Raw genomic sequence first — 14,980 nt, 5'->3', positions numbered from 1 at the left:
TTGCTCCATTCATTTGCCCCACCATGGCATCTTCACTTGGTTTTCTCCACAAAAGCCAGCCTGTGATACAGCTCATGTACACCCACAACATGCATGCTGTCTGAAGGTGGTCCCTTGACTCTTAGAAACAGTTATGTGGATCCATCTCTGTGTCACTGCTGGCTGTGACTGGGTGGTTCCCTATGAACACAGTAATAAGTAAAACAGAGCACCCAGGTTTCTATTACTGCCCTAGGCCTCCCAGTTATATGAGAAGAAGTCACATTATGGCTGTGAAAACTCTTGCATCAGCTGCTCTGAATCAGGCAGCTTTCTCTTCAGTTGTGCTTCTCCTGGATCCATTACTTTGATCAGCAGTGTCATGGTGTATAGCTCTACATTTGAAGACCAAAGACCTGGGCTCTAGCTTAAATAATTTCCCTAGCTTCTCTGAGCCTCAGTTTCCTCACATATAAAATGAGAATAACAGCACCTCATACCTCTTCTGAGCGTCCTTAATGGAGTTGTGAGTCAGATGGCCAGTGCTACATGGGGGTGCTTTGTAGCATGCTTTGGAGCTTGCCAGTGAGTGCTAACTAGAAGCCAGATGTTGTGGCCAGGGCCTCCAAGATGGCCTCTAGTCATCCTTACCTCCTGGTATTCACAGCCTATTATTCCCCTCCCCTTGATCGCTGCCTGGACTTAGTGACTTGCTTCTAATGAATACATTAGAGTGGTGGTGTGTAATCTGGAGTCTAGGTCAGAAAAGGCAGTGTGGCATTTCTCTTGCTTTCTGTTGGATTATACACTCTGGGGGAGGCCATATTTTAGGCCACCCTATGGAGGATCCCAGGTGGTGAGAAACCAAAGTCTCTTCCCAACCGTTACTTGAGCTTGGAAGTAGATCCTGGAGCTCCAGTCTAGCCTTCGGATGACTGCAGCTCCAGCCAAAACTTTGGCTGCAGCCTAATGAATGACCCTGGGCCAGATCTACCCAGCCCAGTTGTTCCTAGATTCAAATCTTTAGAAACTGTGTGAGATCATAACTGTTGTTTTAAACTGCTAACCTTTGGGGTAATTTATTCTTTTTCCTAGCATGCGATATGTGTTTTTTTTTTTTTTTTTTAGTATAATTGATTTACAATATTGTGTTAGTTTCAAGTATACAGCAAAGTGAATCAGTTTCACATATCCACTCTTTTCTTTAGATTCTTTTCTCATATAGACTATTAAAGAGTAATTAGTAGAGTTCCCTGTGCTGTACAGAAGGTCCTTATTAGTTATTTATTTTGTATATCAGTTCAGTTCAGTTGCTCAGTCGTGTCCAACTCTTTGCGACCCCATGAATCGCAGCACACCAGGCCTCCCTGTCCATCACCAAGTCCCAGAGTTCACTCAGACTCACATCCATCGAGTCAGTGATGCCATCGAGTCAGTGATACCATCCAGCCATCTTATCCTCTGTGGTCCCCTTCTCCTCCTGCCCCCAATCCCTCCCAGCATCAGGGTCTGCTGGGCTGGAAGAAGCACAAGCTGGAATCAAGATTGCCGGGAGAAATATCAGTAACCTCAGATATGCAGATGACACCTCCTTATGGCAGAAAGTGAAGAGGAACTAAAAAGCCTCTTAATGAAAGTGAAAGTGGAGAGTGAAAAAGTTGGCTTAAAGCTCAACATTCAGAAAATGAAGATCATGGCATCTGGTCCCATCACTTCATGGGAAATAGATGGGGAAACAGTGGAAACAGTGTCAGACTTTATTTTTCTGGGCTCCAAAATCACTGCAGATGGTGACTGCAGCCATGAAATTAAAAGACGCTTACTCCTTGGAAGGAAAGTTATGACCAACCTAGGTAGCATATTGGAAAGCAGAGACATTACTTTGCCAACAAAGGTCCATCTAGTCAAGGCTATGGTTTTTCCAGTGGTCATGTATGGATGTGAGAGTTGGACTGTGAAGAAGGCTGAGCACTGAAGAATTGATACTTTTGAACTGGTGTTGGAGAAGACTCTTGAGAGTCCCTTGGACTGCAAGGAGATCCAACCAGTCCATTCTGAAGGAGATCAGCCCTGGGATTTCTTTGGAAGGAATGATGCTAAAGCTGAAACTCCAGTACTTTGGCCACCTCATGGGAAGAGTTGACTCATTGGAAAAGACTCTGATGCTGGGAGGGATTGGGGGCAGGAGGAGAAGGGGACGCCAGAGGATGAGATGTCTGGATGGCATCACTGACTCGATGGCATCACTGACTCGATGGACATGAGTCTGAGTGAACTCCGGGACTTGGTGATGGACAGGGAGGCCTGGCGTGCTGCGATTCATGGGGTTGCAGAGAGTCGGACACGACTGAGTGACTGAACTGAACTGAATGTATATATGTCAATCCCAATCTCCAAATTTATCCCTCCCCCACTTCCCTCTGGTAATTATAAGTTTGTTTTCTACTTCTGTTTTGTAAATAAGTTCATTTGCACCTCTTTTTTAAATTCCACATGTAAGTGATATCATATGATACTTGTCTTTCTCTGACTTACTTCACTCAGTATGACAGTCTCTGGGTCCATCCATGTTCCTGCAAATGGCATTATTTCCTTCTTTCTATGGCTGAGTAATATTCCACTGTGTGTATGTAACACATCTGCTTTATCCATTCCTCTGTTGATGGACATATAGGTTGCTTCCATGTCCTGGCTATTGTTAATAGCTCTGCGATGAACATTGGGGTGCATATATCTTTTTGAATTATGGTTGTCTTTGGGTGTATGCCCTGGAATGGGATTGCTGGATCATATGGTAGTTCTGTGTTTAGTTTTTAAGGAACCTCCATACTGTTCTCCATAGTGACTGCACCCATTTACATTCCCCAAAAAGTGTGGGAGGGTTCCGTTTTCTCCACATCCTCTCCAGCATTTATTGTTTGTAGACTTTTTGATTATGGTCGTTCTGCCTGGCGTAAGGTGATACCTTGTTGTAGTTTTGATTTGCATTTCTCTGATTAGTGAAGTTGAGCATCTTTTCATGTGCCTTTTGACCATCCACATGACTTCTTTGGTGTAATGTCTGTTTGAATCTTCTGTCCATTTTTTATAGGATTTTTTTTTAAATTGAGCTGTATGATCTGTTTGCATATTTTGGAGATTAATCCTTTGCCAGTTGCTTTGTTTGCAAATATTTTCTCCCATTCTGAGGGTTGTCTTTTTGTTTATGGTTTCCTTTGCTGTGCAAAAGTTTTTGAGTGCAATTTGTTTGTTTTTATTTTCAGTACTCTAGGAGGTGAATCAAGAATGATTTTGCTACAATTTATGTTAAAGCATCTTCTGGCTGTTTTCCTCTAAGAGTTTTATAGTGTCCAGCCTTACATTTATGTCTGTAATCCATTTTGAGTTTTTTTGTGTGTGTGTACATGGTGTTAGGGAGTATTCTAATTTCATTCTTTTACACATAGCTATCCAGTTTTCCTAGCACCACTTATTGAAGAGGCTGTCTTTTCTCCATTGTATCTTCTTGCGTCCTTTGTCAAAGATAAGGTGACCATAGGTGCATGGGTTTATCTCTGGGCTTCCTATCTTGTTCCATTGGTCTATATTTCTGTTTTTGTGCCAGTACCATACTGGCTCTATTACTGTAGCTTTGTACTATACTTGAAGGCAGGCAGTCTGATTTCTCCAGGTCTGTTTTTCTTTGGGGTAGTTTAGTATATAGCAATAAATAACTGATATGGATGTCATTGTGAAGTCCCTGCCTTTAGAAACAGTGATGTTCACTATGGTTCCATATAATGAAAATCTCCAAATTTAGCATGAAGCAGACTAATCCTCCAATTGTGAAACCATTATACTAAGGACAGTTGTTTAGTTGAGGTCAATAAGCCATTGAAATTTGGTTTAGTACTATTTTTTACTGCTTCATAAGTTTCTAAGTTTATTCTCTTGGTCTTTTAAGAATTAACTTTTAGCGATTGTGTTAGTCAGGACCCAGGCAGGAAAATTGAAATCACCACAGTTATTTTTGGGCTTTCCAAGTGGCGCTGGTGGTAAAGAATGTGCCTGCCCATACAAGAGATCCAAGTTTGATCCCTGTGTTGGGAAGATCCCTTGGAGAAGGGAACAGCTACCCACTCCAGTATTCTTGCCTGGAGAATCCCATGGACAGAGGAGCCTGGCAGGATACAGTCTATGGAGTCGCAAAGAGTCGGACACGACAGCACAGATGTGCACATGAAGTTATTTTTACAGAGAGAATTTAGTTTAAAGAACTGTTTACTGATAATCAGAAAGCAGCCTCCATCCCTGGGTCTTGAGGGAACAGAGAGGAGAGGAGAATTCAAAGCTTTCCATCGGGGGTGCTAACTGGGCTGTAGCACGTAACTCTGAAGGGACGAGATGAGGCTGGTTCTCAAAGTATGGAGGGACAAAAAAAGCTGGTAATGAGCCAACCACTGCTACTGCAACCAGCTAAGGGTCCAGAGGGAAACTTGCTAACCTCTCCTTCCTGTCACTTGCGCGCAGGCACACTGTCTCCTCCACACCCGCCCAAGCGGCCGGGGAGCAGCAGGAAGAGCAGAAATGTGGTTTGCACAGTCCCAGACCCAGTGTAGCAGAGCTGAGAGATAACAGCTTGATACAGCACAGTGGCACAGTTCTCCTAAGTTAATGAATTACTGGTTAGTTAGAAGGCACATCGCCTGCAGAGGCCTCGCTCTGTGTTGTTCGCTATAGTAGGCGCTTGTAGGGGATGTTGTGTCACTGGAGGTTCCCTTCCTGGGGCTCTGAGGTTTCCTAACACTGCAGCCACTGCTACAAGCCTCCATCTTGCCCAACCCTGCTGCCAACTGAACACTTCCCCACCAGGCTTTCGGCTCAAGAGACCAAAGCCATCATTTTTGCCCTGCTAATCTCTTGCACTAACTGATTCCGCCCAATTTATGTTTAACTTTAAATTAGGAAGAATCAAATAAAATCTAAAAAAATTCTTTTAATTTACATTTATTTCTTCAGTCTCAGCAGCCACATTTCAAGAGCTCAACAGTCATATGTGGCTAGTGGCAACCATCTTGAACTGCACAGAATAGACCATTTCCATTATTGCAGAACATCCTATTGGTCAGAGCTGTCCTAGAGCCTTTGCTTTCAGGAAAGAAAAATGCTGATAAGACATTGGATGTTCAAGAGGAAGATGTAGTAGGTGGCATCTCCAAACTTACTTTAACCAATGAGCCCTTTGTTTTCATTGATCAAGACTCAGAAAACCTATTTTGGTTGTGTGACTTTTTTTTAATTGGAGGATAATTGTTTTACAATGTTGTCTTAGTTTCTGCTGTGCAGTGTGAATCAGCTCTGTGTATACATATACCCCTCCCTCTCGGATCTCCCAGCTCCATCCCACCCCTCTAGGTCATCACAGAGCACCAGGCTGAACCCCCTGTATACCAGCTTCCCACTAGCTGTGTGTTTTACACATGGTAGTTTATGTATGTCAGTTCTAATCTCGCAATGCATCGCACCCTCCCTTTCCCACCCTGTGTCCATATGTGCTTTCTCTACATCTGCATCTCTATTCCTGCCCTGCAAATAGGTTCATCTGTACCATTTTTTCTAGATTCCACCATAGTTAGCGTTAATCACTTAATCGTGTTCGACTCTTTGTGACCCTATGGACTGTAGCCCACCAGGCGCCTCTCTCCATGGAATTCTCCAGGCAAGAATACTGGAGTGGCCTGCCATTCCTTTCTCCAGGGGATCTTCCCAATCCAGGAATCGAACCCAGGTCTCCTGTGTTGCAAGCAGATTCTTTACCATCTGAGCCACTAGGGAAGCCACATACATGTGTTAATATATGATATTTGTTGTTCTCTGTCTGGCTTACTCTACTTACTATGATCATCTGTAGGTGCATCCATGTTGCCACAAATTATATTATTTCATTCTTTTTATTGGCTGAGTAATATTCCATTGCATAGATGTACCACATCTTCTTATCCATTCCTCTGTTGATGGACATCTGGGTTGCTTCCATGTCCTGGCTATTGTAAATAGTGGTGCAGTGAGCATTGGGGTGTACATGTATCGTTTTGCATTATGGTTTTCTCAGGGTATATGCCAGGAGTGGGATTGCTGGGTCATATGGTTGTGATCCTGAGGCAGGCACTGGAATTTCTTGGTGTGTTAATGTTCTCGATTCACCCTTTGGCCAATATCACCTCCAAGTTGGCTGTTTATTATAAATGTCTTTGCCAGCACACAGCATCTGCTGCTGCTTCCACATTCCCCTCTCTTCTCCTCAGGATTAGTTTCAAGGAAAAGCAAAGATTTTACTCTTAGAGCCCTTGATTGACCTCACTGCCCCATATCTTCGACAAGCCCTCCTCCTCCCTGATCACCGCTTTCCCTGTGGTAGCCTCTGGTGGCTCGTGATCCACAGGAGAAAGTCCAAAGCCAGCGGTTTCAGAGCACACACAGCGCACCATGTGGGCTACACCCAGGCGGCTGCCGCCTTCATTCTTCCTGGCCCCTCCCCTTGGCCTGTGTCAGACAGAGCTCCTGGGTTCGCTGTGTGCTTCCCACCCATGCATGGGCTTTGGCTCAAGCCATTCCCCATGCCTGAAAGTCCTCCTGCTTTGGCCACTTGGCCAAGCCTCATGGCAGGAATCTACTTCACTGGCAGCCGCAGCCAGCACCTGTTTGGATCGGCCACTGTGTTCCTGGCCAGGTCATACTTTCCCCACCTACTGCCAGCCAGTGACCAAGCACAGTGGAGGTGCTAGAACCGATGTGGCACTCTTCCAGTGGGCACCTTTGGGTCAGGGCCTCCTGGGCAGCCTGGCTAAGCTGTCTCAGAGCTCTTCTGCCATCAGAAACCGCCCCCCACCTTTTATCCTTCATTCACCTTCTTCCAGGAAGTCTCTTGTATGTCTAATTCTGACTTGGTATTTATTCTCAGACACCCAAATTGACACAGCTAGAGCTTCCCCTTACTCGAACCAGGCAGAATCAGGCACTTTTCCCTGTGTTCTCAGTGCCTTCTGTGTATACCTGTTAATCTCTGTGTGTGCTTAGTCATGTCCAACTCTTTGCAACCCCATGGACTGTAGCCCACCAGGCTCCTCTGTGCATGGAATTTTCCAGCAAGAATACTGGAGTGGATTGCCATTTCCTCCTCCTGGGGATTTTCCTGACCCAGGGGTCGAACTGTGTCTCCTGCATTGCAGGCAGATTCTTTACCACTGCGCCCCCTGGGAAGCACTGACTATATCTTCCATCACACTGCTGCCCTGCTCAGCACACCATCATCATGCCTGTCTCCTCCTCTAGACAGGTCAGGCCCCGTGGGTCTCACATTCCGATCCCTCTGTCTGTGCGGCACTCTCAGATGTGTTGACTGAATTGGATCAGGCCCATTTATCCTTCAAAGGGCTTGAGCAATCCTCTCTCAATGTGACTAGTGTTAAAGGCACTCTGCATGTCTCTAGTCCAAGAAAAGATGCAGCAACATTTATGCGTGAGATCAGACTTCATCTGTCATTAACAGGAGAGTGAAGCTCACACACTTGTTTACTAATGGTACACTTTGTTTTTGAACAACACGGTGCCCACCATCTTTGTTGTATTTTTTCCCAATAGGCACGCTGCAGTACATGGCACCTGAGATTATCGATCAAGGCCCTCGTGGGTATGGCGCCCCGGCTGATATCTGGTCCCTGGGCTGCACCATCATTGAGATGGCCACCAGCAAGCCTCCATTCCATGAGCTGGGTGAACCACAGGCAGTGATGTTCAAGGTAAGACATGTTGGGTGATTTAGGTTGCTGGTGTTGGAGAGAGAGAATTCAAATCAAAAACCTCCTCCCAATGCAGAAATCTCTCCACAAAGGTGGACAAGAAAGAAAACAGATTTTTTTCTTTTCTCTCTCTCTCCTCTCTCTGCCTTCTGCCAGTATCTTACTATCCCAACTAGGAATCAAACCCATGACCCCTGCATTGGGAACCAAAGTCCAAACCATTACACCACCTAGCAACTCCCAAACCCTTAGCTTCTCTTCCCTCCTTACTGTGAGAAATTACTATCAGTTTACAGAGGTATAATATATAACCTACCAGCGAATGTTGGTAATCTCTGGTTCATCTGCCTTTTCTTAACCCAGCTTGGACATCTGGAAGTTCTTGGTTCGCACAATGCTGAAGCCTAGCATGCAAGATTTTAAGCATGACCTTACTAGCATGGGAGACGAGTGCAATTGCCCAATGCTTAGAACATTCTTTGGTACTACCTTTCTTGGGATGAAGATTGACCTTTATATATGCCCTTACTTAGGGTTTAACTTATCAGAAATTAAATTCTTAAATGTTTGTGAAAGGTGTGAGGTACTCATCTAAATGTATCTGTTTCCATACGGAGAGCACATTTATTGAAAAGTTCATCATTTCGCCTGCTGAACTACTGTTCTCTATGTATCATAAAAGATGATTACATTTCTACCTCAGCATATTAATAAGGGTCATATATGACAGACCTACAGCGAACATCATACTCAGTGGTATTCCAGAGGCCGGTTGGCGAAGCCGTTGCTGGAATCCAGCGTCAGCCCTCCGGGATGGCGGACGCTGGGGTTGTGTGGCCCTTGTGTGCACCTGCGTGTGCCTCACTGTGCCTTCAATGCAGGTGGGGATGTTCAAGATCCACCCAGAGATTCCAGAAACCCTCTCAGCTGAAGCCAGAGCCTGCCTTTTATCCTGTTTTGAGCCTGACCCCCACAAACGTGTCACCGCCGCGGGCCTGCTCCAAGAGGGCTTCTTCAGGCAGATGCACAAGGGCAAGAAGAACCGGATTGCTTTCAAGCCGGCAGGTGAGGTCTCCCTGGACAGAGTAGTGGGGACGCAGTAGGGGTGGGGTTGTCCAAACCCAGGGAATGACTGTCCCTCGGTGTCCTGCGAGAGTCACAGGGAGCCCCGTAGGCAACAGTGAGGTACCATCTCCTCCATTCAGCCTGGCTTTCAGGGCTCTGCCTGGGAGGAAGGAGAGAGGCGCCCTGGCTGGGGTTCTGTCTTCCCCAAGTGCAAGGCCGGGGGCTTCATATTTGGAGCCTGGCCTCTCACCCTGTGCTGCTCCCAACCTTGGTTAAAGGCTGTCTGTTCTGGGCCAGTAAGTCCTGCTGGGCACTGACAGAAGAGCGGCCTCGTGGTGGATGGGGTTGGAGGCCAGCTCAGCCTCTTGCACCTGAAGAGCCACTGGCTGTTAGAAATGCAGAGTCTTGGGTCCATCCCGGATCTGTGGAAGCAGAGCCTCCATCTACCCAGGACCCCTGGGTGATCACTGGCGCCCCCAGTTAGAGCCGCACAGGCTTAGGCCTCCCGGTGGGTCGCCTGGCCTGAGGAGCTGCCGCGCTCACCCTGCCCTCCCGGCTGCCCCCGACAGAGGGTCCCCGGGGTGCCGTGCTGACCCTGCCCCCGTCTGGAGAGCTGCCGGGCAGCAGCAGCAGCGAGCATGGCTCCGTCTCCCCGGACTCCGACGCCCAGCCCGACCCATTCTTCGAGAAGTCCCGGCTGCCGGTGCAGCGGCTCAGCCACCTGCTCAGGTACTGCCGCCCCGCAGCCCTTGGGCACAGAGTGCGTCCGGTGTAAACCAGAGTCTTCCTGTCTGTATGATCAGTAGGGTGGCTGGGCGGCCACTGACATTGCGAGCGAGGTGGGCGATGTGGTCGCTCACTGTCCCTTCCCCTCTTCCTCCTCTCCCCCCTCCCCCATTTCCTCCTCCTCCCCATCCCTCCTTATCCTCACCCCGTTACCCCTCCTCCCCCCTTCCTTCTTCCCCTTCTTCCCCCCTGTCCCCGAAAACCCTGATGGTCTGGAGATTAGGAAAAACGCTAGTCTCGCCTCCTGCAGTTTCATCTTCCCGAGGGTGGGGACGTGGAGGATCATCTCTCAGCCCCTCCCCCACGGTGCCCCCGCACAGAGACCCCGCCCCTGGGAAGCGGAGGACTGTCACGTGCATTTGTCCGCAGTGTTCCCGATGAGAGTTCGGCCTTGGAGGACCGGAGTGCAGCCTCGTCCCCTGAAGACAGGGACCCAGGCCTTTTCCTGCTGCGAAAGGACAGTGAGCGCCGTGCCATCCTTTACAAAATCCTCTGGGAGGAGCAGAATCAGGTGGCTTCCAACCTGCAGGAGTGCGTGGCCCAGGTACAGGCTGGGCGTGGGGGCTGCCATCCCACCTCCTCCGCCCAAGGCAGGGTCCCAGGAGAGGTCCAAATGGGCCTGCCACCCCCGAACATTTGCAGTTACAATAATCACCATAAGTATTTCCCAACGTCCTCTTTTCCAACAAAAGAGAATACAAAAAAAAAGACTCCTCTGAAACCTGAATTTGCCAAATACTGCGGTGAAACCAGGCCCTGATGGGGTCGCGCTGCCCCCTGGTGGAAAACAGGCCACATGGCAGCACAAAGCCCAGTTAACCCCCAGCTGCAGTTTGCCTCTGAGGAAGAAAGGCTGTGGATGGAAATGTGACTTTTAACTCATTTTGGATGGGATGAAGTCCTTTTACTAAGAGGCCACTGCCCTCTATGAACTGTGCCTTCTGACAAGGCCCATTGGGTGGTGGGGGGTGGTTGACAAGGGGTCAAACAGGATGGCAGCCCATTCCTCCAGGGAGGAAGGAGGGGGCCTCGTAAGCCTCTAACAGGAAGGATATGGAGGAAGTTCTAGGACCAGAGACGCTATCTCAGCCGGGGGTTCCCACTTCCATAAGCTAGTGGACAGTGTGGTTCATCTAGGTGCCCACAGTACTTCTTGGATGCTCCCTGCCCCCGATTTACTCAATGACTTGATTTTTTTGGTTGGGGGCTTGGTGATCAGAGTTCAGAAGAGCTGCATCTCTCGGTCGGCCACATCAAGCAAATCATTGCGATCCTTAGAGATTTCATCCGCTGCCCAGAGCACAGGGTGATGGCATCCACAATATCAAAGCTCAAGGTGGACCTGGACTTTGACAGCTCATCCATCAATCAGATTCATCTGGTACTGTTTGGATTTCAGGATGCTGTAAGTGTCTCATTTGGCCCTAAAGAACATGACGGAAGGTAGGACACCCCCAAAGTGGCTCATAGCTGAGACCATGAGTTCGATTACCATCTTCTCCCATAGTATCCATCTCTTGTCACCTGATTACACCTGAATCCCGAGTGCCAGCAATTCTCTAAACACTGGTGTACATGAGACTGAGACGATTGCATTTGGCCACGAAGAGCAGAGTGTAGGATTTGGGGATGAGCAGCATCTGCCAACTGAGTAGGTGTGTGGTTTAAGCTTATGTGTCTGCGCAAACAGGTGTGAGCTGCTCCAGGCCCAAGACCATGTCTGGCTTAGCTTTGTGTCTCAAGACCCCACCACAGAGCCTGAAGTTTCACGGATGCTCCACAAACATTAATTGAATAAACAAAGAGGCCTGTGCAGTAGCTCCAATCACTGTACCTGTCCTCTCGACCCCAGTGTGACTTGGGGTCAGCTTAGAGGACTCAGTCAGAAGAAACATAAATCCAGGGCAGTATGGTTAACACTTTTATCTCAGAGTAGAAGCACATTTGAATTGGTAAGAACTCCTATTTCTGAAAAAATACAGTGGACCAGAAATCTGGATTTTTGTGATTACAGGTAAATAAAATCTTGAGGAACCACTTAATTAGGCCCCACTGGATGTTTGCAATGGACAACATCATCCGACGAGCAGTGCAGGCTGCGGTCACCATCCTCATCCCAGGTAAGGGCCCCTCTTTTTGGTCACAGTAAATTAGGCTATGGTGGGTATGGAAAAGGTCAGCCAGGTCCTCTGTGCTCACCAGTTGTTACTCTCCCTTTTCCATCTGGGCTATATATGTTCTTGCAATTAAGGAAAATGATGTCACAGACCCCTTTGGGGTCAGTATTTTGTGATTCTGAGCACACCTTCTGGTGCTGTTTATATCCCCCGCCTCCAGCATAACTAAGGAGCATGCCCGCAGACTAACACACACAGTGCACTGAGCCTCAGGGCCTGGATCCTTGTGTGCTCAGGACCACCTCCTAGTTGGCTGAAGATTTAAATGGCTGTCTTCTCTCTCATCACGTGGTAGCCACACAGATCTCTGGCTTTCATAGGCTCTAGTTTTCAAATGTTAGAGCAGCTTAGTACCCAAGTTGATCCTTCTTCTGTGATGCCTCCTAGGAAGGGGGGCTCGGAGGCACTTCTGTTGACACTACCGCTTCCTCTCGACTCTGCTCCCTCCCTGTCATCCCCTGCCTGCACTCAGCCCAGGCTCCACTTGTGGGACTGGCTTGTTAAACCCCAGGACTTCATTACTCCCCTCTCCAAGCAGGGAACTGCAGAAAACACACAGGCCTGGGTGGAAGGCTGCTTGTCCCTTTTTACAACTGCCCTTGCTTAACTAACTTAATATCTTGAAGCTTGTTTCCTTATCTGTAAAGCGGTGTGGGGACCATCTTTTCAGGTAGAGGTAATAGCCTCCTCTTCCTTTATTAAGGTCAGCAGTCTCCTGGTGGAGCATAGCATTGGCGGGGCGCCTCCCTGCCTGGTTTGCTGGCCTGGGACATAAGCTACACCAAGCATATGGCCTTGCTGAACCGTGCTCCTTTTCTTCCATGATTTCAGAGCTCCAAGCCCACTTTGAGCCCGCCTCAGAGACCGAAGGTGTGGAAAAGGACACAGATGAGATGGAAGAGGACTATCCCCCCACAGACCTGCCTGCAAGCGAGGCACAGGTGGCACATGGATGGAGCGAGCCAGCTTCAGCAGTTGCCCAGGAGGCCTCACCCCAGCAGCACCTGAGCTTTCAGCTGAGCAAGCTGAGGCAGGAGACCAGCAGGTAGGCGGGGGTGGGACAGAGTTGTTGAGTGCTTCACCCAGGTCTCAGAAAGTCATCTTCATCGCCCAAGGAACTGGGCAAGGGGTATTCTCAGCTTCAACTGGGGACCTAGAAGGAGGCCTTTCTTTAAAGGCAGAGTGTTCCTGGCTACAATAGGGTGTCCCTATTTCAGAAGAAAAGTTGTATACACCCCCGTATAGGGATCTCTAAAGTTTAACTGTAGACAAATCTGTTTTTTTTGTTTTGAAAAATGTGAAAGTTGACGGTATATGTAGCACTTCTTTTAAAATGGGTTTTCCAGTAAGGTTAATCATCACCTGACTCATCAAACGTTATATATGGATTCAAAGGTGATTGATGTCCAGGGTCAGTGGGCACTGTATCTTCCCCCCTCAAGAGAATTAGTAATGAGATAGCCAGCCTGACTGGGGACAGCTGACAAGAACACGGCCGCTTCACACCTGCCCTGTAGCACAGAGACGCCTCAGCTGCTACTAACCCTGAGTGAGGGAAGCAGGTCTGTCCCAAGGAGTGCTGGTGAGACCAGAGCACAAGGCATTTTAGTGCCATCCTGGGTAAGTGTTGGCTGTAGTGTCCCTCCTACCTTCCGAGCAGCATCTTTCCCGCACCACCCCCGGCTGTCCAAGGCAGCAAGGCTTCTATTTTGATGTAGTCTCCAGTGAGGAGGGAATAGCTTCACCACATTTTCACAACTTGACTTGACTTAGGAAGACAAGAGGGCTGAGTTCTCCTGATCACCATCAGGTTATCTTTTGGTTTATGATACATTTTGATACAGAAGATACCCACACACTGAGCAGGGCTGGTCTTTGTTTACAAGGGGAGGAAACACAAGGAAGGTGCCCATGTGCAGGCTGAAATCTGACCCTAGACTGACCTGGGATTGTGCCGTTTTTTAAAACTTCTGTTCAACAAATGTTTGAGTTGAGCTGAATGGTGTTAGGCTCTCTGAGTGATGTTTTGTTTTGTTCTAACCAGACTTTTGGAACACCTGGTTCAAAAAGAAATAGAGTACCAGAATCTTCTACGGCACATCCTAGAACAGAAAACTCAAGAATTATACCACCTTCGGTTACAATTCACCTCCAATGGTGAGTGATTTTCCACTTGCTGGGACTTGTGTGTGTGTGAGACCATTTAAAATCTGGCTAGACTACTAGTCAGCCTTGACACAGCTGAGGTTATTCTCAGCTCAAACCAGTAAGTACTCCAGTAGATTCCGGAATACTCATCAGTAATAAAAAGGAACTACCACTACATTCAAAAGCAGATGAATTGCAAAGAAGCCTACATGTTACGATTCCATAAATGTTGAACATTTATACGATACTCTGTTAAAGCAAAACTATAGGGACAGAAAAGAAATCAGAATGGGTGGGGGAGGACTGATTATAGAAGGCCCCAAGAACTTTTGGGCTGATAGAGAAATTTCTCTATCTTGACTGTAGTGGTGGTTCCTCATCTGTGCTTAGCAAAGTTCTCAGCATTGCATACCTAAAAAGGGTGGTTTACTGACTAAGGTATACCTCAGTCAACCAGCCTTAAGCAATTGGTGCCACTTACACAAGGGCTCTTGGACTGCAAGGAGATCCAACCAGTCCATTCTGAAGGAGATCAGCCCTGGGATTTCTTTGGAAGGAATGATGCTAAAGCTGAAACTCCAGTACTTTGGCCACCTCATGCAGAGTTGACTCATTGGAAAAGACTGATGCTGGGAGGGATTGGGGGCAGGAGGAGAAGGGGACGACAGAGGATGAGATGGCTGGATGGCATCACCAAGTAGATGGACGTGAGTTGGAGTGAACTCCAGGAGTTGGTGATGGACAGGGAGGCCTGGCGTGCTGCGATTCATGGGGTCACAAAGAGTCAGACACGACTGAGCAACTGAACACAAGGGCTCCAGCTGCCTCTTGGAATGTGGGGTGGATAAGCTGTGAAGCGAAACTCAGTATTGAAACCTATCTCCTCATTTGAATTCCAGTGTACTTAAGGGAAATGATTCCTTAGAAAAGGCATTTTAAAGATGGTAAAACACATTTAAAGTGGTAGATGATGTACCCAACCCCAAACTAACTATTTATGTATGACACCTTTAATCTCTATAAAGTGATGCCAAGGACTGTGGACTC

General features: G+C 47.8%; 1 protein-coding gene across 1 annotated transcript in view; it reads left to right on the top strand.

Moving 5' to 3' along the window:
- The window catches only part of MAP3K15 (mitogen-activated protein kinase kinase kinase 15), a 145,590-nt gene that overhangs the window by 128,956 nt on the left and 1,654 nt on the right, over positions 1–14,980 (top strand). Inside the window, exons 19-26 of the mRNA XM_027533164.1 lie at positions 7,600–7,757; positions 8,639–8,822; positions 9,392–9,551; positions 9,978–10,152; positions 10,828–11,013; positions 11,623–11,728; positions 12,617–12,830; positions 13,830–13,942. Of these exons, the coding sequence (XP_027388965.1) occupies positions 7,600–7,757; positions 8,639–8,822; positions 9,392–9,551; positions 9,978–10,152; positions 10,828–11,013; positions 11,623–11,728; positions 12,617–12,830; positions 13,830–13,942 (1,296 nt within the window). The remainder of the gene's footprint in view (positions 1–7,599; positions 7,758–8,638; positions 8,823–9,391; positions 9,552–9,977; positions 10,153–10,827; positions 11,014–11,622; positions 11,729–12,616; positions 12,831–13,829; positions 13,943–14,980) is intronic.

Source organism: Bos indicus x Bos taurus, chromosome X (assembly GCF_003369695.1).
Source record: "Bos indicus x Bos taurus breed Angus x Brahman F1 hybrid chromosome X, Bos_hybrid_MaternalHap_v2.0, whole genome shotgun sequence".
Classification (NCBI taxonomy): Eukaryota; Metazoa; Chordata; class Mammalia; order Artiodactyla; family Bovidae; genus Bos; species Bos indicus x Bos taurus.
This window is presented reverse-complemented; position numbering and strand designations above follow the sequence as displayed.